The sequence below is a fragment of the Macrobrachium nipponense genome, chromosome 1 (assembly GCF_015104395.2).
Source record: "Macrobrachium nipponense isolate FS-2020 chromosome 1, ASM1510439v2, whole genome shotgun sequence".
In the NCBI taxonomy this organism is placed as follows: domain Eukaryota; kingdom Metazoa; phylum Arthropoda; class Malacostraca; order Decapoda; family Palaemonidae; genus Macrobrachium; species Macrobrachium nipponense.
In genome coordinates, this window is record NC_087200.1 from 16,943,343 (window position 1) to 16,963,896 (window position 20,554).

Below are 20,554 nucleotides of genomic sequence, written 5' to 3' on the forward strand. Positions count from 1 at the left end.
ACCTTATATGGTAACCACTTGATCGATCTAGACAAAATATGGCATGTGGCCATCATTTGACCCAGCTGAGATAATTAGGTTTCAAACCAGTAGCCTCATCCCCCTCCCCCCTTTACTTATACCTCAGGTGGTAACAGCTTAACCAAACTAGACAAAATTTTGGCATGTGGCCATGAGTTAACCCAACTGAGATAATAGAGTAGGTTTCAAACCTGTACTCCCTTCCTCAACCCTCCCCATCCCCCTTCCCCTGTCCCTTTGTACCTTATGTGGTAACAGCTTGACTGATCTAGACAAAATTTTGGCATGAGGCCATCATTTGACCCAGCTGAGATAATAGGGGAGGTTTCAAATCTTTACCCCCATCCCCCTTCCTCACCTCCTCCCCACTTCCTTATGTACCTTATGTGGTAATAGCTTGACTGATCTAGACAAAATTTTGGCATGTGCTGCTGAAAGGAAAAATGAGAGTAGAAAGGTTTGAAAGGTGTAACAGAAGGAAAACCTGGCAGTTGCCCTATGAAACAATTGTCAGAAGAGGGTGGAAAGTAAGGAGGAGGTAAGAGAACATTAACAGAGGTACAGTAAAAGGAATGAAAGGGGTTGCAGCTGGGGGTCGAAGGGACGCTGCAAAGATCCTTAAGTAATACCTACAGTGCAGCACATGAGGTGCACTTTTGGTGCTATCCTCCGAAGGGGGTAAACTTATGCAGATATTATTTTCAATAAAAAGTACGAAGTGGTTGTACCTGACCGTTTTGAATTAGGCAGTAATTTAGTGTTAGATCTCATAGGAGGGTAGCGCCGTCAGTGCACCTCATGCAGTGCACTGTAGGCATCACTTGAAGTTCTTTGCTGCTTCTCGTCCTCCCCCAGCTGCAACCAAGACCACCGAGATAGAAGGCCTGTTCGATGTTTTGTGACGTAAGCAAGGATGGTCCGAGCTGCTAGCACTGACTACGCTGCCACACAAAAGAAATGTAAACAAACCCTCACCAAAATCTATAATTTTTGGTCTGCCAGTTATTAATTTACTTATTTTTCTCGTCTACACTAATTGATGTTACAATGCAAAACACGGTAAAAATGATTTTTTCTAAGCCTATAATTACTTTCTTCAGTGTGCAGTGCAGAACATCAAATTTTATGCTTTAATTTGGAATTTGTGCAACTTACTTGAATTTAGACTTTACCTGTTCAACATAAAATCAAATGCGCTTGTTGCAGCTTCACTATTGCCAATGGCCGAACCGACAATATTTCTGTCTTTATAAGGAAAATATGGTTTTAAGTGAGATTCATCCACCATCAGTATCACTATTTTGTCATTGGGTAGTAATGATTTGCACTTACGTACTCTTAATGTACATCAGAAAATTTGAGTCCTTTTGTTATGATACTGGGCAGACCTGTTTGAAAAAACTCTCTCCTGATGGTACAGTGTTAGAAATCCATGCAGCAGTATCAGCTCTCTGGAGTTATTGAATATCTGCTTAATGATATTTGTATCATGAACCTCTGTAGGAATCTTGAGATCTAAGTGACGTACTTCAGTCACATGAAAAATGCATGTACTGTACAGTTAGGCTTAACTGCAGGTAGGGCATTGTGGCATTAGTATGGTGTTTCATTAATCTGTTCTCAAGTTTTACCTGTGGAGGAAGAAAGAGGGTCTTTTAATATTTTTACGTGTATATATGAGCACTGAAACCTAGTAATGCAATGAGGAAAGGTTAGATTAGGTTACTGAAATTTCTAATGGTACGCTCCTGTTTTGAACCTGTAACCCTTAGATTACTATGCCAGTCTACTTTATTTCACCTTAACACATCTAGGCCCAAAAGGTTCGTCCCATGCCTTTGACTTTTGTCAACGGATACTTCCCTATTTCCCCAACACTATACTATACTTAAATGTTTGTGCTAATGTAACTCTTGAGTAACTTGTCAGAAGGTTCTATCACACAGTTAGGTATCATGTTTACAATGTTCTTACCTGACACAGGTCCCTTGTCCCAATCATTGCAATAATGCTCTTTACCAAATAGGCTACAGCATGCTTTGCTAAATTTTTTCCTGGGGTTTCTATGCACTTCCAGTACATAAGTTTACCCTTCTAAGGTTTACTTGTTTGATGTTTTTGCCCTTTCTTTGCTTGTCGGTAACTTTTTATATGCTGCTTGCCTTACCTGACTACTGCTACCATTATTAGTCTTGCCTATTATGACTTTTAAATTGTTTTTTCCAAAGTTTTATAAGTCCTGAACTGGGAGTTGTTTGACATAGGCTACTCTGGTAGTTGTTGGACACAGGCTACACTGGGTGTTGTTGGACACAGGCTACAATGGGTGTTGTTTGGCATAGGCTACACTGGGTGTTGTTTGGTATGGGCTACACTGGGAGTTCTTTGACTTAGGCTAGCCTATACCTATTCGACTCTGTTAAGCATTGGTTGACATGAATTCTTACTAAAATTCAATGTAGGCTAAACCAGTCTTTCTTTATATTGCACCTGACCTTGTTGCTCACAACTTCTACCCAGAATGCAGACTGTATTTATATTGCAGTCGAAAGTCATCCAGAGAGAAAAGTCAAATAGGTAGTACCTGTTGCAGTGAATTTATTGCTGAGTTTGTCTGCTTACCACAGTAAGTTCGTCCAATAAAGGACACAAGCTGTATCCATGGCTAGCTACCTCATGATACCATTTAAGTTTTATGTTCCAGTTCATAAATAAAACAATGGAACCATGATAAAACCTCGTGAGTCGAGTGAGTCGCCACTTGCCAGTCACTCCCCAGCCTAGGAGAGTCGGACCACCTCGGTCGACGTCATCATCGAACAGGCCTTCTATCTCGGTGGTCTTGCTGCAACCCCCTTTCATTCACTGCGCAAGACTTCTGTTAATGTTCTTTCTTCCTCCTTACTTTCCAGCCTCTCCTATCTTTCTTCCACCTTACTTTCCAGCCTCTCCTAACAACTGCCAGGGTTTCACCCTGTTACACCTTTATAATGTTTTATTCCCAATATCCCTTTCAGAAATGAATGACCTTACAGGCCCCAATGGTTTGCATGTGGCCTAAATTTTATACTCCATTCCATTCCATTTAGTGTTTAGAGTTCTTTGATGAGGTAATGATTGTATATGATATTGATCATGTGGTATACCTTCTTATAAAGAAGTCGTTTTCTTAAATAAAAATTCAAACGATCTTCCTTCTGAACAAATCCCCATCTCGTTGCTTTAGCATCAAGGCACTAAATAGCAAGAAGAGAAATGTGTGTGGAGACGAAGCTAACGGTGCTTCCTTTATAAATCTTTTCTCCAAAGAGCAACTGAGTCTCAGACAGCCATCTCGATTCTCATTACTTTTCATTTCTGTCAATGGAAGGCAAATGAAGCTAATCACAGAAATATCAAAATGTCAGTTTTGTAATCGAGCTTCTGAGCTTTTGCACTGTCACCTGCCTCGGGAATCCGGACTTTTAAGAGAGCCAAAACCCCGGAAGTTAGAGTAAAATGCTAATAATTTCGAATTGCTGTTTTTAAGAGCACCCACCAGCTGCTGGCGTCATCAGTGTCGTTTGAGGCTTACCCGTTCTTTCGCTAGTTACTGGTTAGCTTGTTCTCCCACAGTGACAGGAGAAAGTGATGTTTTTTATGATGAAAGCGTCGGATAAGACGCGAGTGATTCTGCTGTTCGATTTATATGTCTTAATAAGCTGACGTGGCTATTAGGGCACTTTTTCTTAGTTGCTTTTACTTATTTTATATTTTTTTTACTTCCTGGGATTTAGCAGTCATCTACAAGGAATGTTTGCCTATATTTGATCTTATTTCTCAGGTTTTATATAGATATAAAACCAAACCGTTTGAATGACGAGAATTATGTCGGTAATATAATAGTCATCCTTTCTAATTACTGTCGGCTTCTACCCTCCGTAAAAGGGGGGGGCATAGATTTTTGAAGCCTGTAGACTGTAGAGGAAGGTATCCATGTTATGGGTATTTTCACATTTGGGTAAGCTTTAAGGCGTAGCGTATTCGTTATTGGTGGGTTATTTTTGGCTTAATATTGTAAAGTAGGAAATAATAAGTGCAAGTGCATCTGCTGTGTTAAATAATTAATTATTCTTATTATTTATTTATTTATTTAATTTATATATATAATAGATAAATAAAATAACTATATTATTATATTATTATAGTATATATTTTTTATATATATATATATATATATATTATATATAATATATATAATATATATATGTATATATATATACACACACACACACACATATATATATATATATATATATATATATATATATATATATGTTATATAATATATATATATATATATATATATTATATATAGTATATATATTATATATATATGCTATATATAATATATATATTATATACTATATATATAATATATTATATATATATATATACTATATACCACACAGATATATAATATATATCTATATATATATATATATATATATAAGATTATATATATATGATATATATATATATATATATATAGATAGATAGATAGATATAGATAGTAGATAGATAACATTCTTAAATACCCTCTTTCAAGAGTTGAGATGAGAAAATAGATAAAACAGATCACCTGATTAAAGAAAATGTTTCGTGTGAAAGATATGCATTGCGATAAGACTCTTCTATAAATTGTGCTCTCAGCAAATGTAAGATTAATGATTTAGTCAAATATTGTATTTAATTTGAAATGATCTCATTTGTTTAGCCCCTCCATCTATAACTCCTTTAATGAAAAGGGTTAGAGCAAACACATTGGGAAGTCCTTTCTTGGAATTCCTCCCGTCTCCCAGAGATTGGTAATTCCAGAGCAATGAGGTCACGATTCCTATGCCAACTTGTATTGTGGTCGTCCTCCTCCCAAGATTGATTAATGCATCCCACATTATTCATATTCAACGGACTCCCCGGGGCAGGCAACAAGTTGCAAAGCATATGTGAGCTTACCTGAAGGACCTTACATCTCTGATGCCATTCATTTTCAAAAAAGGGCAAAATGTTGCCTTTGGCAGGCAGAGATGAAATTATGTTTCGTCTTTGTTTGTCTGTTTTTCTTTCTGGTTTTTGTATTTAACACGAAAAAGGTTCCGTTTACTTTTCCAGAATTCTGTTGGGGATGGTAGTTTTTTTTATCAAATGTTTGTTCTTAGATTTCCCACTGATCACCTTTTTATGAACATCAAAATTCAGCAACTGGGGAATGTGTCCTACGTGTGGGTAAGGGATTCCTTATTGCCTTCCAGAGGCACAAAACCCGGGGAAGTATTGGCTATAAAAGCGAGCACATTCCTCCATTAACGGATTCCATCGGGTGATCTCCCATAATGACGAAGTTGAAGTGACGTTAGTATCGGTGATAAAGGCATCCAATGACCTCCAATTGACCGTATTAGGTCGTCCCTTTTGGGAAATGGTGGCCGATTTTCGAAAACAGTATCGGGCAGATGATGATGATGTTTTGTTCTTTTTTTTAGGAATGTGTATGTTGATGAAAGTATTCATCTGCTGTTTTCTCCTGTTTTTAATTTCCGTAAGTGTAATTTTAACAATCATATATATCGCTGTAGTGGATGCCAGTAATCTAGGTTGTGTAATCCCCTCTTTGCCAGTTACATTTCGTTTGCGTCATTCCTTTCCTTGGCAAAGACCGAAATAAATTCCAAATTATTTCAAATTAAATTCCAGAGTCCATACCTAGCAAAACGCGATCTTTCGATACCCGTTATCCATTCAGGTTCTATCCACACGAGTTCCCGTATTTATTATAGTACCTTAATGTAAATGCCTCGGTGGCGTGAACGGTATGTTCTTGACCTGCCACCTCGGTGGCCGCGAGTTCGATTCTTGGGCATTCCACTGAGGGGTTAGATATGTGTATTTCTGGTGATAGAAGTTCATTCATCTCGACGTTGCTGAATATATTACCACTGGTTCCATGCAACGTAAAAACACCATACAAACAAACGATATACCCTAATGTAAGAGTAATTTCCATGAAACATTACTTTCATGCCCAGCAATCGTTATACTTTCCAAACAGTCTCTCTATCAAATAGGTCAGTAAGGTAAAAAGGGGGAAAATGGGAAGCCATTACAGCATCAGCGTCTCAAAGGGAAACATGTCTGGGAAGAAGAATTCCCTTAAAGCGGTGGTGGGCTGTTGCATATTATACATTTCTAAATAATGTCAGTGACACAACCTCGGATTCGTCAGCTGACTGAAAAGAAACATCATCAGCCTTCCCACTGATGTGTGATCAAACATGCAGAGGTTAATAATGAAGTTCTTCCCAACCAAATTGAAATTTGCTATTGTCCGTTAGCCTTTTGTAGTCTAGTGATGTTAAGTTAAGCATATCACAGAAATCTTTCAAATATAAGATAATTATGACTGTAAACTTCGTAATAAAGCAAGGGTGTTCTCTTCATCAACATTTTATTATTATTATTTTTTTACATTTTTTGGCGGGGTGGGATTTGGGAGAAAACTGAAGGGGAGCCACACGAATGTTGAGAATTCATGAAGGGGGGAATGGAACGAAAAAGGTTGAGAACCACTGCCTTAAAGGAAGTGGCAACCCCACGAAGCATCTAAACTGAAATGTGGGGGATTCGACTCCAGATTGCGGTTGTTTCAGACCAGAAACAGCTATTGCAGATACACAGCAGAATCGAACATGGAGATAAGACCATGATAGAGCAGGGAACGCTATGGAGATTACAAATGATAACGGTTGGATGCAAAGGGAGAGTTCACATTATATTTTTTTTAGGCTTTGCTGTTTCTCAAATCATATTATTTAATGGAAGGGGATTGCGTAATTTTTTTTAAAGTTAAATAGGCCCGCAAAATAACGTTTTACATGCGAATATATACATATTTAATGAAAGTTGAACTAGAGAGAATGACAACAGAATTTTTAAAATCAAATACTAATATTTAGAAAAACTAGTATGTTTGATATATTTAATATTCTTGTCGTATTGGCGGAAATAATTTCTATTTTATTGTAATTTACTCATTATTTTTCGTATGTCCTGTTTTCGTTCTCTGGCTAATATTTTATCCTCTAGTTATTTATAATTTTTATTTTATTTATCACTAGGTACAAATATATGGGAAACCCTACCAGTACATTGAAATATCATTATAGCAAGAGTCATTGTCTTTTTAAACTGCTATCGATAGAATTTATTAAGTATCCCGCACAAATAAAACGAAGCCAATTAATAATTATTGCCTTGAATTCACGTTTAAATTTTTTCACGTGTGAAAAAAATTCATGTGGAAGAGAGGGAACCAGACCACTTATTAATGATTTATTCGTTCTCTTGATCTGAGATAGGCTTGAATGTTTTCCCAGATAACATTCTCTCTCTCTCTCTCTCTCTCTCTCTCTCTCTCTCTCTCTCTCAATTATCAAGCAGATTATGGGATAGTAAACTCTATTTTCTGGCCAAATTGTGACTCACAAGAATATGAAGCATGATTAGCATCGGCGTCAGGCGAGAAGGTCTTACTATTTACGGGCATTTCCTCTACCAAGGGGTCCACAACTTTTCAGTAGGTGACAGTAAATCTAAATAAGAAGTTATTTGAAAAGACAAGAGTTACTTAGATCAAATAACTGAATGATTATTAATATGTATTTGTTTTGAAGATTTGACAGCCATCACTACCGCAATGTGGTCAAACTGAAATGTTTTACGGGAATCCTCTTTAAAAGTGTATTTATGGTTATAGCTACGAGGGAAAATTGGATGCATTTACGTCATTTATGTAATGCATTAATCCAGTATCGAATTGTGTAACTTGATTATAATTATGGGGATATGATTATAATTATGGGGATATAGTATTACATTCATACTCGGATACAATTCCATGAACTCGAGTATCATTACTGCATCTTTATGCTTTTGTGCACGTATGTTTGTGTGTGTGTGTGTGTGAAAGGGAGAGAGAGAGAGAGATCCACTCTAGTCAAAACTATGCCATAACTTCTTTCGAAATTTGAAGTAAAGTAAAAATGCGTGATACTCAAGGAGTTAATATTATCATGTATCATAATTTTCATAGCTGCTATCATACCCTGCACATCTCTTTCGATTATATTTTTCATTTTGTTTTATTAAGTTCATTTAATAAGGGGATTAAATCACATCTTGATTATTCCTTATTGCATAAACATACGTGCAAGTTTGTACAATCTGGTTTTAAGCTAAGGACTATATTTTGGTGGACTGACTCTCGCCCTAATCAAGTAGTGACTGACAGAAGTAGTTACATTGGTGAATTTATAGTGGGAGATATGCCCTTAGGTGATACTTGGGGTCACCACTAAGCCGACATTGGTTCTGTTAATTGTGTTAATCTGCTTCATCGTTGGATTAAGGAAGATATTGTCTATATGGTCTGAGTCCCAGACTCCATTGGAAAGGTTGATCCTATTATCTTCTTGTTTTATCAATGAAGATTCTACCATCTGACATTTGTATCGACAGCTGCTTTTGTATAAAATTCGGGATGAGTTCCAATCCATGGTATGGTTTGTGTTATTTATATGATGGAAAATTGCTGAACTATGTCCATATCTAACTGAGCTCTTATGATGAGTTAATCATTCTGAGAGAGATTTTCCTGTGAATCCAAGGTATGGCTTATCACAATCCCTACATCTTTAGAAACTGTATCTGCTAAACGTTAATTAAGGATTTCCCCAATGTATTCGGATAAGTGAAGATGAAAGGGTTGGAGTAGCTTAAGGTTATGTGATCTCTTGTAAATTATACATGAGAGGGATTAAGATTTTGTTTGTGAATTTTTCCTTTTCTTCGTTTTCTGTGGGTTTGTAAAATAATACTCTTTGCTCTATGTATGGCTTTTTCTATTATGTGCTTGGGTAATTTTAACAAAATAAGTTTAGTTCTGATTGTTTCAAGTTCTTTAAATCTACAATATCCCAATAGATTTCTTCAGAAAAATCAGAAATGTCGTTAAAAGTAAGAAAAATATGGAAATTTTGGAGAAACTTACACTAAATCCCAAATTACCTTATTTCTATGGCCTTTACAACACACAAAAGTAACATCCCCTTCCGTACCATAATCTCGTGTGCTGGAGCTTTTAGCTATGGAATTTTAAAATGGTTAGCCGAGTTACTATCCCCCTTTTTAGGAACTTTTTCCCCAAGTCATATAAACGTTCAGAAGACTTTTGCAATAAATTTAGGCCAGTAAATATTCCTGTACGGAACGTAAAACTTCGCAGCCTAGATGTAGACTCTCTTTTCACTAAAGTACCTAGAAATAAAGTTGAGCTTTTTGTTGAACACTTCCCCATAGAATTGAATTAAATAATGCAAGTTGTAGAGCTCTGTGTTACTAATAACATGATTTCCTTTAGTCAGTCCTGTTTTAGCAAAATTATATATGGAGTATTTCGGAAAAGTGATTATAAACTCTATCAAACCTGCAGATATGATTTGGCTTCGTTATATAAACACCATCTTAACGTACGGGAAAAGCGAGTCGAGTGATTTTGATGTCTTTCTACAAAAATCAAATTCCTTGGTCCCGAGCATAAAATTTAAAGTAGAGTGGTAAAACAATAGCCAAATCCCCTTTTTAGATGTCTTAATCATCAGAACTACAAATTGACTATCTTCAGGGAAGCAACATTCTCACTTTCCCACATGCATTTTTACAGCTATCATGATATTTCAGTTAAACTGCATAGCATGTAACTTATTTCTTTAGCCCTGCGAATTTGCTCCCAAGATTTTCTTAACAAAGAACTTGAAACAATCAGAAATAAATGTATTTTGTTAAAATACCCCAAACACAAAATAGAAAAAGCCTTGCGTAGAGCAGAGTATATTTTACAAACCCATAGAAAACAGAGAAAAGGAAAAATTCACAAACAAAATCATAATCCCTCACGTGGATAGTTTACGAGAGATCACACAAACCTTAGTCTACTCCAACCCTTTCATCTTCACTTATCCAAATACATTGGGGAAATCCTTAATCAACTAACGTTCAACAGAAACAAATTTCCAAAGATGTAGGTGTTTATGAAATCTCCTGTAGGGATTGTGATAAGTCGTACCTTGAATTTACAGGAAAATCTCTCTCGGAAAGATTAACTCAACATAAGCGCTCAGATAGATATGGACAGCATAGTTGGGCAATTTTCCATCATATAAATAACACAAACCATACCATGGATTAGAACTCTTCCCAAATTTTATACAAAAGCAGCTGTCTATACAAATGTCAGATGGTAGAATCTTCATTGATAAAACAACAAGAAAATAGGATCAACCTTTCCAGTGGAGCCTGGGACTTAGACCATATAGACAATATCTTCCTTAAGGCAACGATGAAGTGGATTAAGACAATTAACAGAACCAATGTCGGCTTAGTGGTGACCCCAAGTATCACCTAAGGGCATATCTCCACTATATATTTCATCAATGTAACTTCTGTCATTCACTACTAGATAAGGGTGGAAGTCAGTCCACTGAAACATAGTCCGTTAGCTTTAAACCAGAGTGTTTTAATGGGCATTTTATACATGATATATATATATATATATATATATATATATATATATATATATATATATATATATATATATATATATATTGCAGGATTTAATGTTCTTATATAATATTACTTATGATTTACAGACGTGAACTGAAACGTCGTAGTTATCTATTCTGTATGAAGGTGATAGATAATAAGCATAGTTTGCAAGGTGCGGCATTTGAACATGAATATTTGTGATAGGTGTATGTATGTATGTATGTATGTATCTATGTACGTATGTATGTATGTATGACTATATACTATATATATATATATATATATATATATATATATATATATATATATCATACATACATACATACGTACATACATACATACATACACCTATCACAAATATTCATGTTCAAATGCCGCACCTTGCAAACTATGCTTATTATCTATCACCTTCATACAGAATAGATAACCACGACGTTTCAGTTCACGTCTGTAAATCATGAGTAATATTAAATATAAGAACATTAAATCCTGCAATATCCGTCCATGGCTGGTGAATGGATTGACAGTTATTATTTAGGTCAAGTCTTTTGCTGAAAAATTAAACCTATATTTTATTTTAGTGATGAAATATTATAAGTAGGCATTAAAGGGTATTGAAAACGTGTCCCTTTCTTTATGCTTTACATTCTCGTTTTGCATTTTTATTTTCTTGTTAATTTGCCCTTAGTTAAGTTAGTAGATATTCAACTATTATCTGAGAAAGTTATTCGGTAAAAGTTCAATATAATTTGTGCGTAATTTTGTTCGCGAAAACTTGCCCCCTGCGAAAGAATGTCAAAAAATCTCAAGATTGCCGTCATCACCACTCTTGTCCTTTTAATGCAAAATATGCGACTATTTAACATAAAGATATAAAGATGCTAAAAGCTGCAAAACATTCAAAAGCAAGTTCTTCGACATAAATAAAATCATGTGTCTAGGAAAATCCTAGGACTTGAGGAGGATTTTTCTATCAGCAGCGTTTTATTTACATATTTAGAAGCAAAATCAAACTTGCTAAAAATATGAACGCTTTCTTCACTTACCTGCTTTTTAAGTCCACACTAAGAAATAGCCTCATTGTGGTCATGGGTTTTTATTCATATGTTCGATGCTAAAATGAACGAAGATAATAAACAACCAAGAATCTTTATTCTTTATCATCATTTCTCTTTGAACTCTGTCTACTGATGCAAATTGTCATAATGTAACTTCCGGTTTTACAACAAGGACTTCGTCGTGTACTTTACCTATAAATCCTGCTTTAAGACAAAGAAATCAGTGAAGAGATATCTCGAAGGAAAAACGTACTTAATGTTAGCTTCTTGAGCTTCAAAGAATTCAGAAGCTGATTGATGTAAGCTCTTTGAGCTTAAAGAATTCAGAAGCTGATTGATGTAAGCTCTTTGAGCTTAAAGAATTCAAGCGCTGATATATTAAGTCTGATGCTTAGCTCCGGCATCCATTAGCCTGAAGCAGGTGGTCCTGCTTTTAGTTGGTAAGAAAAAATAAATTGCCCAATAATGCCCATAGAGCCAATGCAAATACCGCCCGTTTCTCTTTCTCTCTTCTTTATACAATTTCCTCGTCATTTCTTTTCTCTTTTGTTTTTTTTGGTCATGTGCCAAGGCTGCTGCTGTTTTAATTTCCTCGGTAATGTTTTGAATGTTTTCCGTAGTAGTCGATTTAATATTGATATAGGTATATATAATTTTATACAATCACAGTTAACATTGTGAAGATTGTATATCAAGCGCCAGCAGTAAAAAATGAAAAGCAGTAGTACCTAGTACTTTCGTGTATTCTTGATACACCTCATCAGGGTACAAATATATAAGAATGAAAGTAAGTTTCCAAATTTCAAAGGTAAAAATAAAAACGAAAAACAGTAAAATATTGAAGAAACTGTGAATTAAGGAATGTAAATTTACTTTCAATGGAAAGTTTTATGAGCAGAAGTTTGGTATGGCTATGGGGAACACTTTGTCGTCGCTTTTAATTAAGCAAAATTTACTTGGAGTTTTTTTTGAAAAGAAACTTGTCAAGTATTTTACCGGCTAATGTTCTTTGGTTTAGGTTTGCCGATGACATATCTTGTGTAAGGCGTTGTGTGAGGATGTGAACCGATTCCTAATTAGATTAAGTGCCCTACATTCCTCTATAAAATTCACACTCGAGGAAGAAAAAGATTCAATTTTAAATTTTTAGATGTAAATGTGCATAGACAGGGTAACAGATTTAAATTGTAGTTTTTAGGAAACCTACAAATGTATGTTCTTGCATTCACTTTTACTCCAATCACCACACTGTTTTTCTTCACTTTTTTTAAGAGCAATAAGAATTTGTCCTGACTTATAAAAAGATTTAAATTTCAATAAGAATTTGTCCTGACTTCTAAAAAGATTATAAAAATTTATGATATTGATTTTATGATGTTTTCAAACTGAAGTACCCTACATTTTTAATTGATGTTGATTTAAGAAAGGCTAAGAAAGCATTTTATGCAGTTAACCATGTACGTACGTACAAGCTTTTGATCATAGTCATTTGCTTGTTTTACCTTTCGACTATAGGTTTCTGTCTTTGCCAAAAGTGTTTAAAGTTTACAATATTAATGTTGTTTTCAGTAACACTCAGTCTGTGGGAACAATTTTGATAAAGAACTCTCCCCATCTACAATCAGGATGCATGCACTAAATTCCATGTAGAGATTGTAATAAAAAAATACATTGGTCAAAGCGGTAAACTGTCGGCATCAAGATTAAATCAACATAAATATTGCGTACGTGTAGGAAATACATCGAGTGCCCTCTTTCTACATATGAAAAATTTTAATAATGAAATAAACCGGAAAAATTCAAAGAATTTTTTTTTTTTTTTTTGATTTTTTTTTTTTTTGGAGATGTTATTAAAAGAAGCATTATAAAATCTAGCATAATAAAACATTTAAGTCAAGTAGTGTTTTTAATATTAGCAACGGACAATATAAACTAGATAACTGGCTTACGAACTGTACGTTGCAACTTCGTAACTATGTAATTGACTGCTTAGTAGTTTCATTTCTGTTTGTAGTATTTGTCCTGCAGGTGTAATTCTAGGCCGTGGACCATTTGCTTCTTGACTAGGCTGTTTGGTTGTTCTATATTTTACTGTTTTTCGTTTTTTATGTTTACCTTTGAAATTTCGAAGCTGTTTTTCATTCATATGTATTTGTACCCTGATTAGAGGTGAGGTGTATCAAGAATACACGAAATTGCTATGTACTGCTGCTTTTTATTTTTTCCTGCTGGCTTTTGATGATATATATATATATATATATATATATATATATATATATATATATATATATATATCTATACATACATGTGTGTGTGAGTAAATTTGAAGGCAATCGCCTTTGTGGCATGTACCTCTTTGATGCATAATTTTTCATATATATATTTCCTTACCTCTGTTTTCAATAACTCTTCAAAGTTCTGGTTAATAATACATGAAGGCGTCCTCCGCTCTATTTATACCGACAGGATTGGATTAAGGGGTTTACCATTTTTCTTGGTTATAATTTTGGTTTACAATTTACAATGAGGTGGGTTAGTTGTTCATTATAATATTTACATAATATGCTTTTGCCATTACATGGTAAAACTATGTTACAGTTGGCTGTACATTCTATTCCTACAGCTTATATTCCAAACAAAATTATTGATATATTTGGGTTAGGTATTTTGGCGTGGCTCCACTCGGCGTTCTTGACCTTGACCCTGACCTTGGATCCCTCTTTTCGTTCGAGCAGACGGTGGAGAACGGTCACCTGTTGTCTGTGTAGTGTTGGAAGATGGCTCAAGTGTTTCTGTGGGGAAGTAGTCTTCGTCAGAGGGTCGTAGATGTCCTGCCAATGTAGTTTTCTCTGGAAGGACTGACTGCATTCCTCCTTGGGGTAAGTGAATTCATAAACCAGTGGTAGTCACCTCCGTGGGTGTGGGTGTCCATGCACTGTTTTTCATTACAGATGATGCAAGTAGATTTCATTTGCAACACTCCCCGTATGCGTATGTCGGTATAGAGGGCTCGTGGCTTGACATTCTTTTGAATAATCTTCTTCATGAGGTTGCTATTGGTGCTATATTCGTTGTTAAAGTTAGTTTGGTAGTACATCTGTTGTCTTGTTTTCTTGTCGCGTTGGTCTGCAGTGTCGTCTTGCTTGTAGGATCTGATTCTGATCGTATCATGTTGTTTTTAAACCCGGACTGATTATAGGACACTTGGCATAGTAGATTCACATCAACCTTACACACACAGTCTTTCACTTGGCCTCTACCCTAATGTTTACACCCACAGTTCTCCACCTGGCCTCTACCCTAAACCTTACACCCACAGTCATCCACGTGGCCTCTACCCTAATGTTTACACCCACAGTTCTCCACCTGGCCTCTACCCTAAACCTTACACCCTAAGTCATCCACCTGACCTCTACCCACAGTCTTACACCCACAGTTATCCACCTGGCCTCTGCCCACATCTTTACACCCACAGTCATCCACTTGTCCTCTGCGTGCAGCCTCACACCCACAATCATCTACTTAGCCTTTACCCACAACCTTAAACCTGCAGTCATCCACTTGCCTCTACCCGCAACCTTACACCCACAGTCATCCACTTGGCCTCTACCCACAACCTTACACCCACAGTCATCCACCTGGCCTCTACCCTAATGTTTACACCCACAGTTCTTCACCTGGCCTCTACCCTAAACCTTACACCCACAGTCATCCACCTGACCTCTGCCCACATCTTTACACCCACAGTCATCCACTTGGCCTCTACCCACAGTCTTACACCCACAGTTATCCACCTGGCCTCTGCCCACATCTTTACACCCATAATCATCCACTTGGCCTCTGCCTGCAACCTTACACCCACAATCATCTACTTAGCCTTTACCCACAACCTTACACCCGCAGTCATCCACCTGACCTCTACCCTAAACCTTAAACCCACAGTCATCTTCTTGGCCTCTACCCACAACCTTACATCCACAGTCACTCACCTGACTTCTACCCTAAACCTTACACCCACAGCCATTCACCTGGCCTTTGCCTGCAACCTCACACCCTCAATCATCCACTTAGCCTCTACCCACAACCTTGCGCCCACAGTCATGCCCCAAGTCCCCTACCTGCAACCTTACACCCATAGTCATCCACCTGGCCTCTACCCTAAACCTTACTCCCACAGTCATCCACTTGGCCTCTACCTGCAACCTTACACCCACAGTCATGCATCAAGTCCTCTACCAGCAACCTTACACCCACAGTCATCCACCTGGCCTCTACCCTGAATCTTACACCCACAGTCATCCACCTGGCCTCTACCCTAAACCTTAAACCCACAGTCATCCACCTGGCCTCTACCCGCAACCTTACACCCACAATCATCCACATGGCCTCTACCCGCAACTTTACACCCTCAGTCATCCACCTGGCCTCTACCTTAAACCAGTTCCACGTTTGCCGAGTGCATTTCGCCCTCGGCTACCAATCCGGTCGCCCGAAGTTCGGTTCTCGGCTTGGTCAACGTGTAACCAGAGGAATTTATTTCTGGTGATAGAAATTAATTTCTCTATACAATGTGGTTCGGATCCCACAATAAGCTGTAGGTCCCGTTGCTAGGTGACCAATCGGTTCCTAGCCACGTAAAAATATCTAATCCTTCGGGCCAGCCCTAGGAGAGCTGTTAATCAGCTCAGTGGTCTGGTAAAACTAAAATATGCTTTTTTCTACCCACAACCTTACACCCACAGTCATCCACTTGGCCTCTACCCGCAACCTTACACCCACAGTCATGCACCAAGTCCTCTACCCACAACCTTACACCCACAGTCATCCACTTAGCCTCTACCCACAACCTTGCACCCACAGTCATCCACCTGGCCTCTATCCTAAACCTTACAACCACAATCATCCACCTGGCCTCTACCCACAACCTTGCACCCACAGTCATGCACCAAGTCCTCTACCGGCAACCTTACACTCACAGTCATCCACCTCGCCTCCACCCTAAACCTTACACCACAATCATCCACCTGACCTCTACCCTAAACCTTACACCCACAGTCATCCACTTGGCCTCTACCTGTAACCTTACACCCAAAGTCATGCACCAAGTCCTCTGCCTGCAACCCTACACCCACAGTCATCCACTTAGTCTCTATCCACAACCATGCACCCACAGTCATCCATTTGGTCTCTAACCACAACCTTACACCCTCAGTCATCCACTGAGCCTCTACCCACAACCTTGCACCCTCAGTTGTGCACCAAGTCCTCTACCTGCCACCTTACACCCACAGTCATCCACCTGGCCTCTACCCTAAACCTTACACCCACAGTCATCCACCTGGTCTCTACCCACAACTTTTCACCCACAGAAATCCATTTGGCCACTACCTTCAACCTTACACCCACAGTCATGCACCAAGTCCTCAACCCGCAACCTTACACCCACAGTCATCCACTTGGCCTCTACCCGCAACCTTACACCCACAGCCATCCGCTTGGTCTCTACCCTAAACCTTACACCCACAGCCATCCACTTGGCTTATACCCTAAACCTTACTCCCACTGCCATCCACTTTGACTCTACCCACAACCTTACACCCACAGCCATGCACCTGGCCTCTACCTGCAAACTTACACCCACAGTCATCCACTTGGTCTCTCCCCACAACCATACACCCACAGCCATCCGCTTGGTCTCTACCCTAAACCTTACACCCACAGCCATCCACTTGGCCTATACTCTCAACCTTACTCCCACTGTCATGCACCTGGCCTCTACCCGCAACCTTACACCCACAGTCACGCACCTGGCGTCTACCCGCAACCTTACACCCACAGTCCTCTCCCTGCAAAACTAAATCTACAACACTAAACACAGCCATCCATCGACAGCCCCAAGCATACAATCTTAAACTCTCGATCCTTGATTCACAACTTACACACCCACAACCTCCACCTTCAACTTTGCACACACAACGTTACTGTCACAACCATCTACTCACAACTACACAACTCTTCTACAGCCCTCCACCCACACCCACCACCCACAGCCTGTTTGAGATGTGTGTTATATAAACTCTGTTAAATGCTACAGTTAAAATTACTAGTATTAGGCCTAGATTGTACTGAGCCATGCACATAGCATTTACCTTTCATTCATTAGAATATATTTTTAGAATATAAAGTTAATATCAAATATCATTCAATTTCGACTAGAGGTAATATATAGGAACTCGGGGTGTATATATATATATATATATATATATAAATATAATATATATATATATATATATATATATATATATATATATATATGAATCTTATCACATCACCGTGATTCAAATAAATCATTCGAGCTACAAATGTCCTTTAATTTCTAATTCGTTCTACCTCGGATTGATATATTTTCGTATATGTACCGAGGGGGGAATTTTTTAATTGATAATAATTTCGTCCCCCCATGGGATCGAACCACCGTCCAGTTGGACGGGGAACGAAATCAGGAACGGACTGTGATGCTAACCGAATCTGCTATCAGAATAGCAGATTCGGTAGCGTCATATATATATATGTTATGTATATATATATTATATATATATACATATTAAAGGACATTTGTAGCTCGAATGATATATATATATAATATATACATATACCATATATATATATATATATATATATAATATAGTATATATATATATATATATATATTATATATATATATATATATATATCTATACATATATATATATATATATATATATATATATATATATATATATATATATACATATATATATAATATATATATATATATATTCTATATATATACTAAATTTTATATCTATATATATCTATATATATATATATTATGTATATATAGATATATATAATATATATATTATAAATGTATATTATATTTGCGTTTTAGGCCAAATCGTACAGTAACTCGTAAGTGTAGCATTTAAAAGTTTTTATAAAATGTAATCTCATGGCTTTAAAGGGAATTGTTCTGCTTTTACTTTACAAATCTCTCTCTCTCTCTCTCTCTCTCTCTCTCACTCTCTCTCTCTTGTGTTATTTTTGGCAGATATTTTACGGACGATGCCAACCCTCCCTATTTTTCCGGGCTTGGGACCGGCACTGAATTGAGCTGGCGTGCAAGCCAGTCCAATTCAGTGGCTAGGTTAAAATGTTGTTTCCCACAGCAGGAAACTGAATAGAATAAAGTCATCAGTCCAGACTCAGTTGCTGAGCTCGTCCTGACTGGGACCAAAGGGCAAACACAAATGGGTTACAGAAAGACCCCGATGGCTGTGGGATTGAACGCACACCCAAGCAACATAAGAGCAACCACCATGAACACCTTTGGGGGGGGGGGGGGTGGGGGGGGGGGGGTGGGGGGGGTGGGGGGGGGGGGGGGGGGGGGGAAGCCGTGGGGGGATGGCTTTCAAATGGTGGGGGGAATCATGGGGTCCCTCCGACGCTGCTGAAGATGTGCGCTCAGTCCCCATGGTCGTCGAGTCAGTCCGTGACTCACTCATGCTGTCCTTTTAGGTGGGTCTTCCAGCTGGCTTAGTCCTCCTTATCCTCGGGAGTCTCGGCTTTGAAGGGACTCAATCTTCACTGTTTTGATGACAAGTTTTGTCATCTGGTTTTCTGCTGGAAATTTCACAGTTCTCATCAGAATCTCCACGGGTGAGTTCCGTCAATGTCTGAGTTAGGATGTCCCACTGTTTCGGGAAGTTCGTCCTCTCCTGCTGGGCATCGCAATATTTCCTGTGTTGTTTCTCCTTCCTCAACCACAGGTCCTCATCTTGCTTCTCCTTTTCATTGATGCTGTCCAGAGTTTCAGTTCCATGCTGCAGTGCAATGTGCTGCAGATGGAAGTTCCTCTGAGCTGTCCCATGGAGAAGAGTCATTAGCATGTATTTGTCCTGTTCCCTCAGAGCCTCTTCCTGTCTCCTTTGGCGCTCCATGAGACGCTGTTGTTCCCATTTCATCTTTTCCTCTTGTATCCTCCAATTTTCTTTCAGATTTTCACATTCCGCTCTAAGTTGCTGCAGCTCTTTTTCACCTTCCTGCCATTTTGTTCCTCATTTCTTCCTCCCTGTTTGATTTTGGTTTTTCATCTATCCTCCAGGCGTCCGTCTTCTTCCTCTGTTAACGATTTTGCTGCCAATGTAACATTTTCCCTCTCTTCTTTAATCAGAAGATTGACAGCATTTTCTAATCTGTCTTCCAACTCTAGATTTTCAACTCTGAGTTGTTCCTCCTTGCCTAAGAAATCTTTCATTTGGTCCTCCCTTTTCTGGACCTCTTCCTCGAAATCGTTTGCGAGTTTTGTCGCCTGCTTGCCTGCCTCCTCCAGCAAGCTGTCCAGTTCCTTGCTGTGACTGAGAGCAACGCCTAGTTCCTGCAAAAGTTCTTCTTTTTCACTTATCAATTTCCTTTTCATGTTTAGGAGGTTTTCAATTTGTAGGTCCCTGTTATTGAGCTCTACTTTGAAGGTTCTCAGGAAAGCCGCCATCTCATTTCCTCTCATCTTTTCTTCTCTCAACAAATTTTCCATCTCCTTCCCATGTTGGAGAGCATCCTGGAGATTTCTGCTCCTGTTTGCTCCTTCCTTAAAGATTTCAGAAGTGAATTTATTTCAAGTAGTTTTTGTTTACCTCATCCTGAAGCGTGGCGTTCTCTCCTCCTAGTTCTGCAACCCAGTTCTTCATAACCTGGGCTTCTGCAGCCAGAACTTGGATTAACTTCTTCTCATTGTCTAACTCTTTCTGCAGTGAAGTCACTTCTGCTGCTTTTGTTGCTAACTCTTCTCTACACTTTTC

General features: G+C 38.0%; 2 protein-coding genes across 2 annotated transcripts in view; one reads left to right on the top strand and one right to left on the bottom strand.

Moving 5' to 3' along the window:
- Window positions 1–16,098: 16,098 nt before the first annotated feature.
- LOC135218698 (putative proline-rich protein 21) lies at window positions 16,099–17,228 on the top strand. The gene is made up of 3 exons (XM_064255146.1): window positions 16,099–16,164; window positions 16,460–16,793; window positions 16,969–17,228. Exons 1-3 carry the CDS (start codon window positions 16,099–16,101, stop codon window positions 17,226–17,228), a joined length of 660 nt encoding a protein of 219 aa, XP_064111216.1.
- Window positions 17,229–19,845: 2,617 nt separating this feature from the next.
- Window positions 19,846–20,554, bottom strand: part of LOC135218699 (myosin-10-like) — a 913-nt gene continuing 204 nt past the window's right edge. Inside the window, exons 1-2 of the mRNA XM_064255147.1 lie at window positions 20,390–20,554; window positions 19,846–20,343 (exon numbers count right to left, since the gene is read on the bottom strand). The exon at window positions 20,390–20,554 is cut by the window's right edge and continues 204 nt beyond it. Of these exons, the coding sequence (XP_064111217.1) occupies window positions 19,846–20,343; window positions 20,390–20,554 (663 nt within the window). The remainder of the gene's footprint in view (window positions 20,344–20,389) is intronic.

Excerpts from the sequence above, each read along its gene's own strand:
- LOC135218698 (XM_064255146.1), top strand. The coding sequence starts at position 16,099 with ATGGCCTCTACCCGCAACTTTACACCCTCAGTCATCCACCTGGCCTCT. Across the intron at positions 16,165-16,459 it reads CTACCTTAAACCAGTTCCAC|TCATCCACTTGGCCTCTACC; the intron begins GTTTGCCGAGTG and ends TTACACCCACAG. Across the intron at positions 16,794-16,968 it reads CATCCACTTGGCCTCTACCT|TTGTGCACCAAGTCCTCTAC; the intron begins GTAACCTTACAC and ends TTGCACCCTCAG.